The 13,188-nt window shown below is 35.9% G+C and overlaps 1 protein-coding gene across 1 annotated transcript in view; it reads right to left on the bottom strand.

Annotated features, from left to right (window-relative positions):
- Positions 1 to 13,188, bottom strand: part of THOC2 (THO complex subunit 2) — an 83,526-nt gene that overhangs the window by 42,139 nt on the left and 28,199 nt on the right. Inside the window, exons 12-23 of the mRNA XM_072431292.1 lie at positions 12,490 to 12,685; positions 10,068 to 10,109; positions 9,404 to 9,534; positions 8,489 to 8,590; positions 6,537 to 6,621; positions 5,686 to 5,779; positions 5,096 to 5,176; positions 2,821 to 2,917; positions 2,526 to 2,643; positions 1,492 to 1,671; positions 1,199 to 1,363; positions 712 to 987 (exon numbers count right to left, since the gene is read on the bottom strand). Coding sequence (XP_072287393.1) covers positions 712 to 987; positions 1,199 to 1,363; positions 1,492 to 1,671; positions 2,526 to 2,643; positions 2,821 to 2,917; positions 5,096 to 5,176; positions 5,686 to 5,779; positions 6,537 to 6,621; positions 8,489 to 8,590; positions 9,404 to 9,534; positions 10,068 to 10,109; positions 12,490 to 12,685 — 1,567 coding nt within the window. The remainder of the gene's footprint in view (positions 1 to 711; positions 988 to 1,198; positions 1,364 to 1,491; positions 1,672 to 2,525; positions 2,644 to 2,820; positions 2,918 to 5,095; positions 5,177 to 5,685; positions 5,780 to 6,536; positions 6,622 to 8,488; positions 8,591 to 9,403; positions 9,535 to 10,067; positions 10,110 to 12,489; positions 12,686 to 13,188) is intronic.

The following is a 13,188-nucleotide window of genomic DNA, read 5'->3' as shown; positions in this document are numbered from 1 at the left end:
CAAACAGTGTGTAAACTCAACAACTGGAGGACTTGTAGGAATATCAGTGAGCATCAGGCACCCACTACTGTTACTGTCTCACCAGTTGCACATCCTTGTACCACATTTGATATGTACAAACCACTGCACACAAAAAATACCCGAAATACCTAAAACAAAAACAAAAAAAAAAACAGAAAAAAAAACAAAAACTGAATGAACTGCAGCTTATTGGTTCATAAATGCCCTGTTGGTTTTGCCACTAACACACTTCCTGTCATACATAGCATGACATTGCTCACTCACTGTATTACATCTATGAAACAATGTCAATCTAGGCTGCTCTGCAGAACTGGTCTACAAACACCTCATCTACATTATACAGAAAGAAAAAGAACTCTAATTCAGACAGGATATCTGAAAAATCTGATAAGATTGTTGATACTGCATTTAAATCAAGATTAACATCAAAAGGTCTATCTGTACCTTAAAATGTACCTTAGCTGTGCAGTTATATACACAATAAGCTACAATATATTTCCTATTAGGCTTAAATACACTTAAGGGCTACATGTTAGAGATTTAAGGATAAACTAAATTAAAGACATTTTCCAAGAAGACAACATCATTTTGAACTTATGTGTGTGGCTGCCTGTTTAGAAATGTCATGACTACCTGCATAGATATAATAAAGCAATTTAAGGTGGAAAGAAATAGAAACTTTCGACTCACCATTTCAAGATTGTCATCAATGGCTTTCATTTGTATTTTCAATTTATTGATTTCTCTGTTGTAGCTTGAGGATGGAACAGCCAGGTCATACATTGTCAGGGACCAGAAAGTGGCATAAAACTGAGGGCTGATATCATCCCATACTTTCGAAGGATGTAAAGAAATCACAGCTTCATGAACAGGAGCCATCACAACCTCGCATGACGTAATATATTTGTGTACTTTATGTTGCTGTTTGTTTCCTTTCTCTGCCTTCTTTAACTCATCATACTTTGACTGGGGAATGGACATAGGTTAATAAAATTAGGATACCATTTCACATAGCTATAAAACCATTACAGAAAAGGAATAGGGTGGATTCTGAATTGTAAGAAAACAACAAAACAAAAAAACAGAAAGGACATTAACAATACACATCACCATATATTTTTCTTTCCCTGTATTGTTTACCAATCATGTACACACACACATCAAAGAATATACTTACCGAGATGTGATGAGCATACATTGGCCGCGACAGGAAAAATGCAGCATCATGTGGGGTGTGAAATTCATTGCACAAGACATCTATTGATGGAACACGTTTTATGTAATCTTCTGTACTAAGATTAGATGCCAAAAACCCCCCAAACTGTACCAAAGTATCATGGCACTAGGAAAAAAAAAATTCAAAAATGACGATTAGTACAAACCTTAAACCAATAAACAGTGGTGAGAACCTTATCTGAATATCATAAACAAATCCACACAAAAGTATTCAAACAATTCTGTTCTACCTACCTGATCATACAACTTTCCCACCAACTTCAAATGCTTTTCTCCTCCTTCTTGAAATACCACACCATTTCTCTGCTGCGCCATCAGCAGACACAGAGGTAGGGCCAAGTCATGGTCCAGTAAAGCATCTTTTAACCTTTGAGAAGACTTCTTGGTGTTTCTGATTTGACCAAAGTAACCCCCCTGTGGAAAAGAACATTTTGTGTTACATATTTATTAAAAATAAAAATGTAACTATATGCAAATGGTACAATGCTTAATATTAGGACCAATGCTCATCATTAGACCAGGCCATCTAGTTGTATAGCTCCATGGTTCCTTTTGATGTTGGACAGGGGTTAACCTGGGCATTCTGATTGGTTCATCTGTACGCTTCTCCATAGGCAGAAAGTGCACGTGTTTGAGTTCATAACTGCTTGCATGTAGTGATTTTAAAATTTTGCTTGCTGATTTTGTTTAAAAACTTATTGCTATTGCAAGGGGACCAACAACCTCCCAAAGTAACGACGCATTGTACGTGACAGGTTCTCCAAGTCTTTAGGGATCTCTAAGACTCTCTGTAGAAGCTGGTGGAAAACAGGCTGTGTTTGATTAGCCTTATCCCTGGTCAAAGCAGCTGGGACTTGACAGTTCCGAATTCAGTAGTACGCATTAATGTAAATCACCAATACAGGAAACCCAAGAGCTAGGACTTAAAACGTAAACAAGTAGTTTGTTTACATGCCCATGCTGTTTGCTGTCTCTGTAATAGTTACAGTGTCAACAGCAAAAGGGTAAAGTTAGATGATGAAAAAGGTGGTTGAATTAGGAATTTGCAACAACCTATGCGTATTACTCTGAAAAGTTATAAAAAACAAATCTTGACATAAAATATAAAAAAAGGGTAGAGTGAAGCAAAATAAAGACAAGTTTTTAGTGAATGCATGGTAAAAGAGATGACTGGTAAAATACTGGATGAGTATGAAATGGATTAGTAAAACGTAAAGACAGCTTTGTAGTATCTGTGTTATACATCATTAAGCAGCATATTATCTCACCTCCGCTTTAAGTTGTTCTCCACCAGTCATTGCTTCCAGCTGTTCCATTGTAATTTCCTCAGTAATTTCAATACCAGCCATCTTTTGTACCACCTCTTTCAGAATCAGTAAATCAAAACTGCAAGGGAAATGCATCAGGGAAAATTGTTACAATACAGCCAGCATTTCAGTTAACACAGCTCTATATATTTAAATGAACTAACTGATAAACACTACACAATATTTAAACAACCAACACATGGTACACTCTGCTACCACCAGTTTTATAATCTCAATAATAAATAATAAATTTTACCTTTTGCCAGCTTTCAGTTGGTTGGCTACATACTGCAGAAGCCCAGCTAGTTCAATAGGATATTTCCTAAAAATTGCTCCACAAAAGCTAGCGAGGCCTGTGGAAATAAAGCAAAAATATCAAATATTTCTAAAATCCAGGCAGTAAACATTTATATAGCTGAGGCCTTGAACATATGAGCATTAGCTTGTATAAAACAGAGAGTGCACAGCAAGTTGTAAGTCAACTTCAACTTAGGAGTGCTGCTTACTAGGCTTCACTGCAGCATTATCTGAAGTTTATTGAGAGCCTGCAGGTTTGCATTAAAATCTTCAGCTAAGCTACCTGAAGCTTACTAAATGCTTTGCAATTACAGTGTAATGGCTATACATGTACACATTGATCTTTCACATACCGAAGCTCAAATGTTTAAAGCCTAAAGAGGAATTTAACTGAAAACGGTAAAAAAAAATACACTTACCTTCAATCCTGCGGGGCAGTCTGATCGCTTCAGGGGTGTCCTGAATCAGGTCTCGCGTCGTCCAGACATTCGTCCTGGAGCCAGTGCTCTGGGCGCCACTATCTTCTGCTCTTCTTTCTCGTTCTTCATCCTATGTCACCTGACCCAGGCACGAAATCGGGTGATATAGCATGAAAAAAAAATTGCCGATCTCACTGCGCATGCGTGAGATAAGCATTTTTTTCTGTTTGAGCGAAAAGGTTCCTTCTGCGCATGCCCGAGATGCTGGGACATGCGCAGAAGGAGCACCCAAGAGCCTCCTCGGATGCCTGATGCAAGTATCAGCCTTGGTGGTCAAAAATTACGGGGCGGTGCTTCACCCTCCACCCATTTAAAAAAAAAAAGTGTAAAAAACTTAAAAAAAATAAAAGGGGGGGGGTTGTCTACCCATTTATGTAAATGAAATTTCTGAGTTTAGGTACGCTTTAACAGTAAAAGTCTTCAAAAGCTCAGCAAGAGTTTTTTTTGGCCACTGACAAGTTATTACAAATTGTGGCATTTACATGCAAAATTGTAATCTGGTCATATTACTACCAATCTATACTACCTCCACCAAGTGTTACAGCCAGATCTTAAATACAAGCACTCCTATCATTCAGCCTCCTTGGAAATATGTCAAAAACACTCCTCATTGCTTAGCATACGAGATGGGAGCAAAAAGTTACCAAAAAGATGCTGTCCCGCTTTAATGGAGCAAGCTATGCAGCGACTCACTGGATGTCACCTCCAGGATCACTTGGGAACTAGTCTTCAAGTTATTGTTGCTGCGGAAGAGTGTGCTTTTTATTACATTGAGCATTTTCGTGAAGTCAAGTTTGTCGAGTTGTTTTGCTATTGCTGTTGAAATATAGTTGCAAACGCGGCAGTAGAGATCTTCCAATTGTTAAAACAAATATCTGGGGACAAAGCTATGGCTCACATCCAAACGTATGAGTGTTTAAAGAGGAACTAAATGCATGCGTGAGATGAGCAAATTTTTCTTTTTTTTACGAAAAGGCTCCTAAAGAATAAGGGAAATTAAGCTCAAGGGGAAAAGATTTGGTAGATGAAACTGGAAGGATAACACACTCAAGGAGATGACAGAAAATTACTTCCATGGGTGCTTCCAACCATTAAAATTGCTCAGGGCCTAGTGCATCGATGCAGGAGACTACCTTAAAGGAAATTAAGTCAGTTAATTTTTTATGTAGATAATATTTAACAGACAAAATCCTGGAACTTTTGGCTCACACCTTGAACAGTGTATGACAAAATATATAAATTATTTAAACCACTGATAATTTGCCGAGTGACCCCCCAAATATTTGTTCGTCTGACATTTACAATGTGTAAACTATGTCCAACATGAAAAACAATCTTTTGGGCTTGAAAAACGGAAAAATAAAGTGGTCAGCAAACTAAAAAAAGAGGAGTAGAATGTCTGTCTGATGGCACACAATTCAAAAAGGTCAGCCAACTCAAAGCACCAATTTCTTGTATCGCTCAGAACTTTTGTTAGTGAGAATTCTGTGTTTGAGCTTCTACACACCTACTGAAATTTTCAATTAGTTTTTTTTAGAGGAACTGCTAGAACTGATAAAACATACAAAGAGGAGCAGGGGGACCAAACCTCACAGGTACAGAGAGAGAAATTGAGGCCAAAAAATCCCACTGTTCATGTAACTAAGATCTACAAAAATTCAGGGCTCATCCACTTCAGGGTGGACCAACCCATGTTTTTTTTTCTATAGGTAACATCTAAATAATAGGAAGTTAGTTAAAAAAAATAGTACTTACTCTGTAACCAGCTGGAGATTGTGGTGTCATCATGCTTCATTTTTTCTTTTTCTGGATTTGCAAGAGCTTCAATTATACAGTCTTTACCTCTAGTTAAGGAAAATATAACATTCTTACAGTTTTCTTATAAGCATGGCTTTTATCATCTCATTACACAAAATGTTAGCACCCAGCAAGGAAGCCTTTATTTTACCAAACAATAATTAGGTTTGATTTATTGTCATCTCCCCAGTATGACATTATCCCCTTACTACACTCTCTATTCTGTTTAGCTGCCAGGTGCAACGAAAGAAAGCCTGCATAAGCAAGAAAGACTTCAATTAAAAGACTAAAGGACCAACGACCCTCTACCCCTATGTTACAGTTGTGGGCCAATCAAAAGCACAGTCACAGGACATGTTACATCCTTCTCCAAATTTAGTGGAAAAAGTGGCTACATGCTAGGAACTGGACAATTAGGCAGATTTATAGCTGTGTCTTTTATGGTGCAAGCATGGGCGTGCTTTAAATCTGTACAGTCATATGAACAGGCATACACAGCACACTTATCACAAAGTTTTTCTGATTATTTTATGCCGTTCAAAGGATACATGCAAGAACATCATAGTTCAGGGACGTGAGGTATTTCAATGAATCCACAACAGGTGTTATTAAATTGTCATACTTCTGTATTTGTGAAAGAATCTGCCAGAGATAAAAAAGAAAAAAAAGTGTTAAAAGAGTACACAGCAGAGAAACACAACATTTTTAAAATTAGCCTCTGACTGAACAAGGATTCATAAAAATTTAGAAACTAGTACTTAAAAACAATGCGGGGGAAGAATTACATTATAGCTCCTTGGCTGCTATGCTTTCCCTATATCTACTTTAGCACTTCCCATGTCACTGCAAACAAGCAAAGATATTTAGAATTTGGATATCATTCTGCCCGAGTCCTACACTGGCCCTAAATAAGCACAAAGTACTGAAGCCAGAGTAAGCCAGACCAACTAGCATTTTCACCAGGCTTCAGAAATAGCTTCCTATGCATATTCATTACATTAGTTTATTTCATTAAAGACATTCAAACATCCTATTGTTTGTTCGTATTAAACTCTCGGGGGAAAAAAAGGTTTATTACTGAATAACTCCTTTCCTTTGACAGGCTATATCAACAGACAAAAAATATCAACCTGAGTGGAGCTTAAAGTTTTCATGGTCATAAAATAAATGGAGGCTCCCTGTGATGGGACATGGAGGTACGTTGTGCGCGTTTAGTTCTGCTTAAAGACTCATATGTTATTGAACTAAAACGTCAAGTGCGTGCATAAAAGTGCGTTGATACATACACACAACGTACATTTTGTAAGGTGTAAAAGTGACATGATAAGCTTCTTACAGGTTACAATGCAAGAGTGCAAGTGTTCTTATTAATCAATTATAAATTATTATGTACACATACATAGTCAAATAAAATGGTTGGATTGCTATGGCTTAGTTTTCCTATTTGCCGTCCTGATGGCTTCACGTTTTCTTTAGTTAGACGCCTGTATAAGGATAAAAAAAGATATTGTTATATCTCTATTACAATGTTTTTTAAACACTAATTTAATTCTCTAAAATACAAAATGATAAATGTACCAAAGGTAAATCTTTGGTAGCGAAAAAAAAAAAAAACATAAAAAGGTCAAATAAAATGTTGCCTATCATATTTTTTTCTTTCATAAATCATACAAAATTTTGCTAGGAAAAAGCGTATCCCATCAGCAATATCTTCACTTAACATTTTCAGGTAATAAAAATATTTTTTGTCAATTGCCTATAAAATGTACTAGAGATAGAAAATTAGCACTCTTCAGTAACTACTAAAGGACTGTTCCTAATGAGACTGGTGCTTAATGAAGGAGCTAAAGATCTCATGAAAAGAGAAAATAATTGGTTCATACCAGTATGCCATAGAAGCCATTAGATTTTTTAGAGCAGCCTTTAAAAGCGTTTTCAGCTTGTGCAGTTTCAAGTCTATAATTCTCTTTCAAGGGGACAATTTCTGCTTCAATGAAAACAGCACTGCAGTATTGCAGCACTGTACACTCACTTATAAACATCAGCAATGTTTCAAAGAATTCACATTCAATTATTTTCAATTATTAACTTTTACAAATCAGGTATTTGCATTTTTTTTAATTGCATCTATATAGTTTGAGATTTTAAAGCGTAATTCTTACAGTCTTAGTTTTTGTTTGCCGTCTCTGTCCCTGGTGAAGAGGTTCCCCCACATTCGGTTATAGTGACAGCTTTTTTTTTTTTTTAAGGGCGTGAATATCTCCAGCAGTCCAATATGAAATACAAAACCCTTGTTTTTCCTCTTTTAGTTAAGTTAAAAAAAACTGATTGTTTTGTAATGTGTTCTGCTGCAATAATATTTCCACCAATTTATTATTAGTTTTGTGTGTGGCCCATTGGGTAGAAACATTTGTGAATGCTCAGAGTATATTGCCATTTGCATGTGGATACACAATCTGTCATATGATTTAATTTCCAAATCTAGCTTTGGAGCAGAATAACCAACAAAACAACAGACATTTTTGCTTTAAGAACATTAAGCAGAGTTACCCAAGCAACTACAAGGAAAGAGGTGCTACTAGGAAAACTACAGAGCCAGATAACAAAGTAAGACTCCATTATATACCTGTATTTTGACCATTGCAGATCAAACATCCACCAGTAAAATTGAAGAGCATAAACAAAACAATTTAGTTGTCTATATTTCTGGATAGCATTGGCTGCAACAGGATGTAATGGGTCATTGAGCTTTGTATGTTGACTTAGTGAATAGGTCTGACAATGTGAATATTTGATTGGGGCTCACTAAAATAAATTCATCCTAATACATAAAAGATAGCAACCTTTAAATAATAAAAAGAAAAATGTTTTAAAGATACTATTTCATAAACTAAAATTTTACACAATATATACACAACAAAGCAAAATCTCAAATGTAATAAACTGAAAAGACATTTAATTAAAGCCCATTTAGGTTAAAGTTCAATCCTGGCAGCTTTTATAGTTCAAAACACATACACTTGGTTAGAAAAAAAAATGAAGTCAAGGTTTAAATCAAACCTTTTTTTGGATGACTTGGGATAAAAACAGAAGACCTGTTAATTTTTCCTGCCATCAGGTGCTGTATTAAGTATATTTTAAGTCATATTCTGTCTCATTGACAACTGTTTAACCGAAGAGGAAATGGTCAACTGAAAAAAGTTTTTTTTTTTCTGGGTGTTACAAGCTGTAGCAAGTAGAAAATACTACAAGTCATTGCTAGAAACATAAAAACTTGTTTTAGATATTTTACCATGTGACACACTACCCAGCTGAAAAACACCTGAAAACAGATTGAAATATTTTACTTACTTCATAATATATTTGGCACGATCAATTGTTTGTGCTTTAACTTTGACCAGTAATGGATGACTGTTGTAAGTTTCATTCTTCCATTGCCCATACAGACGATACCTTTAAAATTATAAAGCAAAATTATTTTTAATACAGGGCACTTTTTCCCCTTTAGTGAGTAATCAGGAATCACTGAATGAGAAAAGCATCCAATCCTAATACAAATACAGTTCTTTTTTCAAGGAGTGTTATACAAATTCCCGGGCAGTTTTTAATTTTGCCAAGTGTTAAAATCATTTATTGATTTATTTATTTTAAAAAAAGGTCTATTACATCAAATTTACAGATCATTTGTGTTAGGGATTCGAATTTCTTGCAATTCAGCAAATAGCTACTCACTGGTGGACATTCTCTTTCTGCAGACAGCTTGCATTTAAAAAAATAAGTCAAAGAAGGGTCAATCGTCAAAATGATTTATGTGCATAAAGGGGGATCCTGGAACCATTGGCTTAGCTAAAAGAATTGAATGGGACACTACCAAATGTCAAGGAACGAGTGTTTATATATATTTTTTTTTTTTTTTTTTTTTGTATACACAATCCTAAAGTCTATCATTTAGAAAATGAAAGAGTACACTTTAAAATAGACTTGTGTTGAAAGAAATATATAAAGAATATATAAACCACCATTACTGCAACTAAAAATGTTAGTTTTCCCTGTTTTTCATGTGAAGGTAATGGCTTCAATAAGCCACTGAATTTGAACAAGTAGAAATACAAACTACTGTGCATTACATATCTGGGGAAAGAGACTCAAAGAAACTTGTGACAGCCTGGGAAGAGGAGTTTTTAATAGAAGGTCAGCAACGACCGGTTATCTTTATCAAAAGCTTTATGATAATGTATTGCAGTTGTGATATTTAGTTACACTTACCTGTACTGGTATGGAAATGTTTTGATCATGCCCCAAAGTTCTTCAGACATGCATGCATTACAGTCCATTAATGACAATGAAGGAAGTAAAACCTGATCTGTAATGCTTAGCAGGCAACTGAATAAAATCTCCTACAGAGAAATAAAAGGAGCGGTCAGCAATGGCATAATAAATGCACTGCATATTTGATCATGTGATTAATAACACATTCATTGGAAATGAAAGTCATCAAACCTACCAGATTTTTTACAGTCTAAGAATCAAATCAGAATGTAAGCATTATCTAGTTGCTACAGGTAGTCCCTGAGTTAAGTACATCTGACATACAGACAACTCCTAGAATGGGGCTTCCCTGCTAGCTGGTGTGCAGGACAGAGGCTTGATAGGGGGAGAGCTGAGACTGAGCTCTTCTGCAACATCTTGTAACTCTTTTTAATGACCAAGACAAACTCTGCAGTTGTTTCTTTTTGCTTATCAAAGCTCCAGAAGTTAAGTATTGTCTTCAATGAAGACATGAATTCAACAGCTTATAATTTTAAACCATCAGCTTTCTTTCCCTCCACCTAAATTGAATGTACAAAAATTTTATTCAGTGGATTTAAAAACATGACTGGCAGTGAGATTAACGCGCCTTTTTTCCCAGTATTCAAAAAAACACACTTACCATTTTTTCTTTATCTTCTGCTCGGCTTGCATCAGATTGAAACTGAGAACAAAAGAGCCATAGCAAACAAATTACACAGATTGCAGTCTCCTTAACTAGGTGGGCCAAATGCATGATGAAATAGTACAATATTGAAATTTTCCACAACTAAACAAACTGATAATTATCTTTACACTGAGAAATGGGCACATTTCTAGCTTACAGGAGGATATGGAAATGGAGAGTTCATTATCAGAACCGCACTGGAGTTCCAGGAAAAGAAAAGTTGTGAAAACAAAAGGGTCACAAAGGGGAAGTTGATTAGATTTATGGGGTTTAGCTTCAAGTATCTCCAAGTAAACAAGTTTCTTCACAAGGACCTTAAGGTGCGTACACACTTCCAATTTTTATCGTTCCAATCGAACGACGAACGATCGATTGGGCAAAAAATCGTTCGTAAAAAAGTAACCAACGACGCCGACGAACGAGGAAAGTCGCTGGAAACGAACGGCCGGACCGGCGGATCGGATGACGATCGTTGAACATCGTTCGTGTGTACGGTCATTCGTTGATCGTCCATGTTCAGAGCATGCGTGATGAACGAACGTCCGTTCACTTTCCTGTCGTGCACATAGTTCCTCTATCGCTTAAACGATCGTATCTATTGTGTGTACAATATCTACGAACGATCGTGTCGTTACCTCTATGTGCAGTATCGGTGCTATACGATCGTTCATATATATCGTGCAGGAACGTTCGTCGTTCGTTTTCCGACGATAATAATTGGAAGTGTGTACGTAGCTTTACACTTTTCATTAGTTAAAAAGACTGTCTCCACTAAAATTATTAGTGTTCCCCCTAGCCCCTTTTAGCTGGGCGCAACACCTGGCACTTTTCAGTAACCACCCAGCTGTTTTTGGGGGGTTATTGAAGAGTTGGGTCACTATACAGGGGCTGCCACCTGCTTACAAATTCTTCCACCCGGCTCAAAAAAAAATTCTGAGTTGAACACTGTAATAATAATATTATTATTATTAATATTATCATTAATAATAATAATGTCAGGCTTGAAAAAATAAAAATTTGCCCTGTCACCCACATAGCAATGCATCCCTTTTCAAGAGTCCCTATGTCACTGCCATCCAAGTATTATAGGGGCTAGGAGGAGGAACAACCATATCCATCATGGTTGAAAATGTCAAAGAGCAAGTAGGCAAACAATTTAAATACCAACCATTGGGGTAATCAAAAAAATTATTTGAGGGACCACCTGATGACATTTTTATACGAACAACCAGGTTCTATAATATAAACTGGATTTACATAATCATTGGAGAATGTGTAAATAATAAATTTTAGCTTATAACGTCTTGTTTTAAAGATGCAAAGGCAGAATGTAATGTAATAAACTGTAGCAAGCTAAATATATAAATACAAGAGAACCACTGTCATTTCATTTCGATGACTAAAACCATTTTTATCCACTATACATCACTATCTTTATTTGGCAGGAAAGGTTGTTATGAAGCTAGCACTGTACTCTAAAAAGGGGCAAAAGGGACTATGGATCTTTGATTCCTTTGAAGGTTCTCAGAGCAGAAGTCTCTAAATAGTTTTGATTCACAATGTGTCATTCTTAGAGTGACCTTGCAACTACTTTTGAAAAACTCAAGTAAAGCCAACCTATGAAAGAAGAATGCTTACTAGTCAGGCAGGCAAGAATTCCAAGATCTTTCACAGAGCTACAGCTAATGTTGCTTTCTGACACTTTCTGATTACCTAAATTACCTCCATAAATTTTAGTTGAGAAACAATCAGGGAAAGTGGCCATACTTCTCAGTTCAATGACAGAAAAGCTGGCTTTGACAGCAAAAACATGCCACATGTATACATATACAATAAATAATTAAAAAGAATGGACACAAAATATACTATTTAAACTGCATGGGGAACATTTTTTGGCATTCTTAAATATTAATTATTTATTAACCTGGTAAAATTACCATTTATGTCCCCAAATCTATTGCAATTTGCTTTAAATGAATTAATACCTAGCCCATGTAGTGACCCTTTACTGCATTAGTATCTAAAGGATCAAGCTAACACTGCAAGCTTATTATAATTAGGTAAAGAGGGTTTACAATTTTTGCTAGGGGTTACCAAACAGTGAGCCGTTTTCTTAATAAACATGCTTTACACCAATCTATTGTAAAGGTGAAAAACAAAAACAATATAAAAAAACATAAAAATTACATACATAACTCACAGCCAATAGAAACCTAAAAGGCTCACTTTGAAGAAGGATATCCAAAATATTTAGCATCAGGCACGGCGCAAACAATGTCTTTAAACATCTGTTCTTACTTCGACCAAGGTAGGACACTGAAAACACCTATTCTTTATGCTTTATAAGTAGAAATTAAAAAAAAAAAAACCCACAAACCTCCTTCATTAAAGCTTTGCCAAGTCGAACAATTTTTGCCAGCAAAATCGGATCATGTGATAGATGTGGACCAAGGAAACAGAGCATGTTGAATACATCCCTTCTTAAATCTTCAAAGTATTCCACTGGTTTTGGGGCTTTCTGGCTTTGCAAGGGTGAAACCCGAGTCCCCTTTGCACCTTTTGGTACTCCCACCCTAAAAACAAAAGTTAGATGTGTTATTAAACAAGGCTACTTTACTTTGCTTTATTTTTGTGCATTTGAACAAATTAAATGTGAGTAAAATGATTTTTAAAAGTCGCTCCTAATACAAACAGCTTGTTTAACTCCATTGCTATTATACTATTACACCTTTAGGTTAAATTTAAATAGCATACTATTACACAGGTATAACGCCATATTTATAGATGTGTGATCTGATTATATAGGAAATCAATCAGTGTTTTGAATGTCAAACTGAAGTTACCTTAAAAAGCAAACAAAAGCTGCATTCACTTATATGTATCCAGTGTTCTCCCCAGACATTTTTTTCAGCCGGGTGGTAGGAAGCTGTAGCCGGGTGGTAAAAAAGGGGGTGTGGCAAAACACGGCAAATTTAGTGCTTTCAGTTGTTTATGCCATGGGTAATCAGTAACCTTTTATTTTTTCAGTGTTCTACCTTCTCCCAATTATTTGTTACAACTTTGTAATGCCTGCCCC

The sequence above is a fragment of the Pyxicephalus adspersus genome, chromosome Z (genome assembly GCF_032062135.1).
Source record: "Pyxicephalus adspersus chromosome Z, UCB_Pads_2.0, whole genome shotgun sequence".
NCBI classification, from domain to species: domain Eukaryota; kingdom Metazoa; phylum Chordata; class Amphibia; order Anura; family Pyxicephalidae; genus Pyxicephalus; species Pyxicephalus adspersus.
This window is presented reverse-complemented; position numbering and strand designations above follow the sequence as displayed.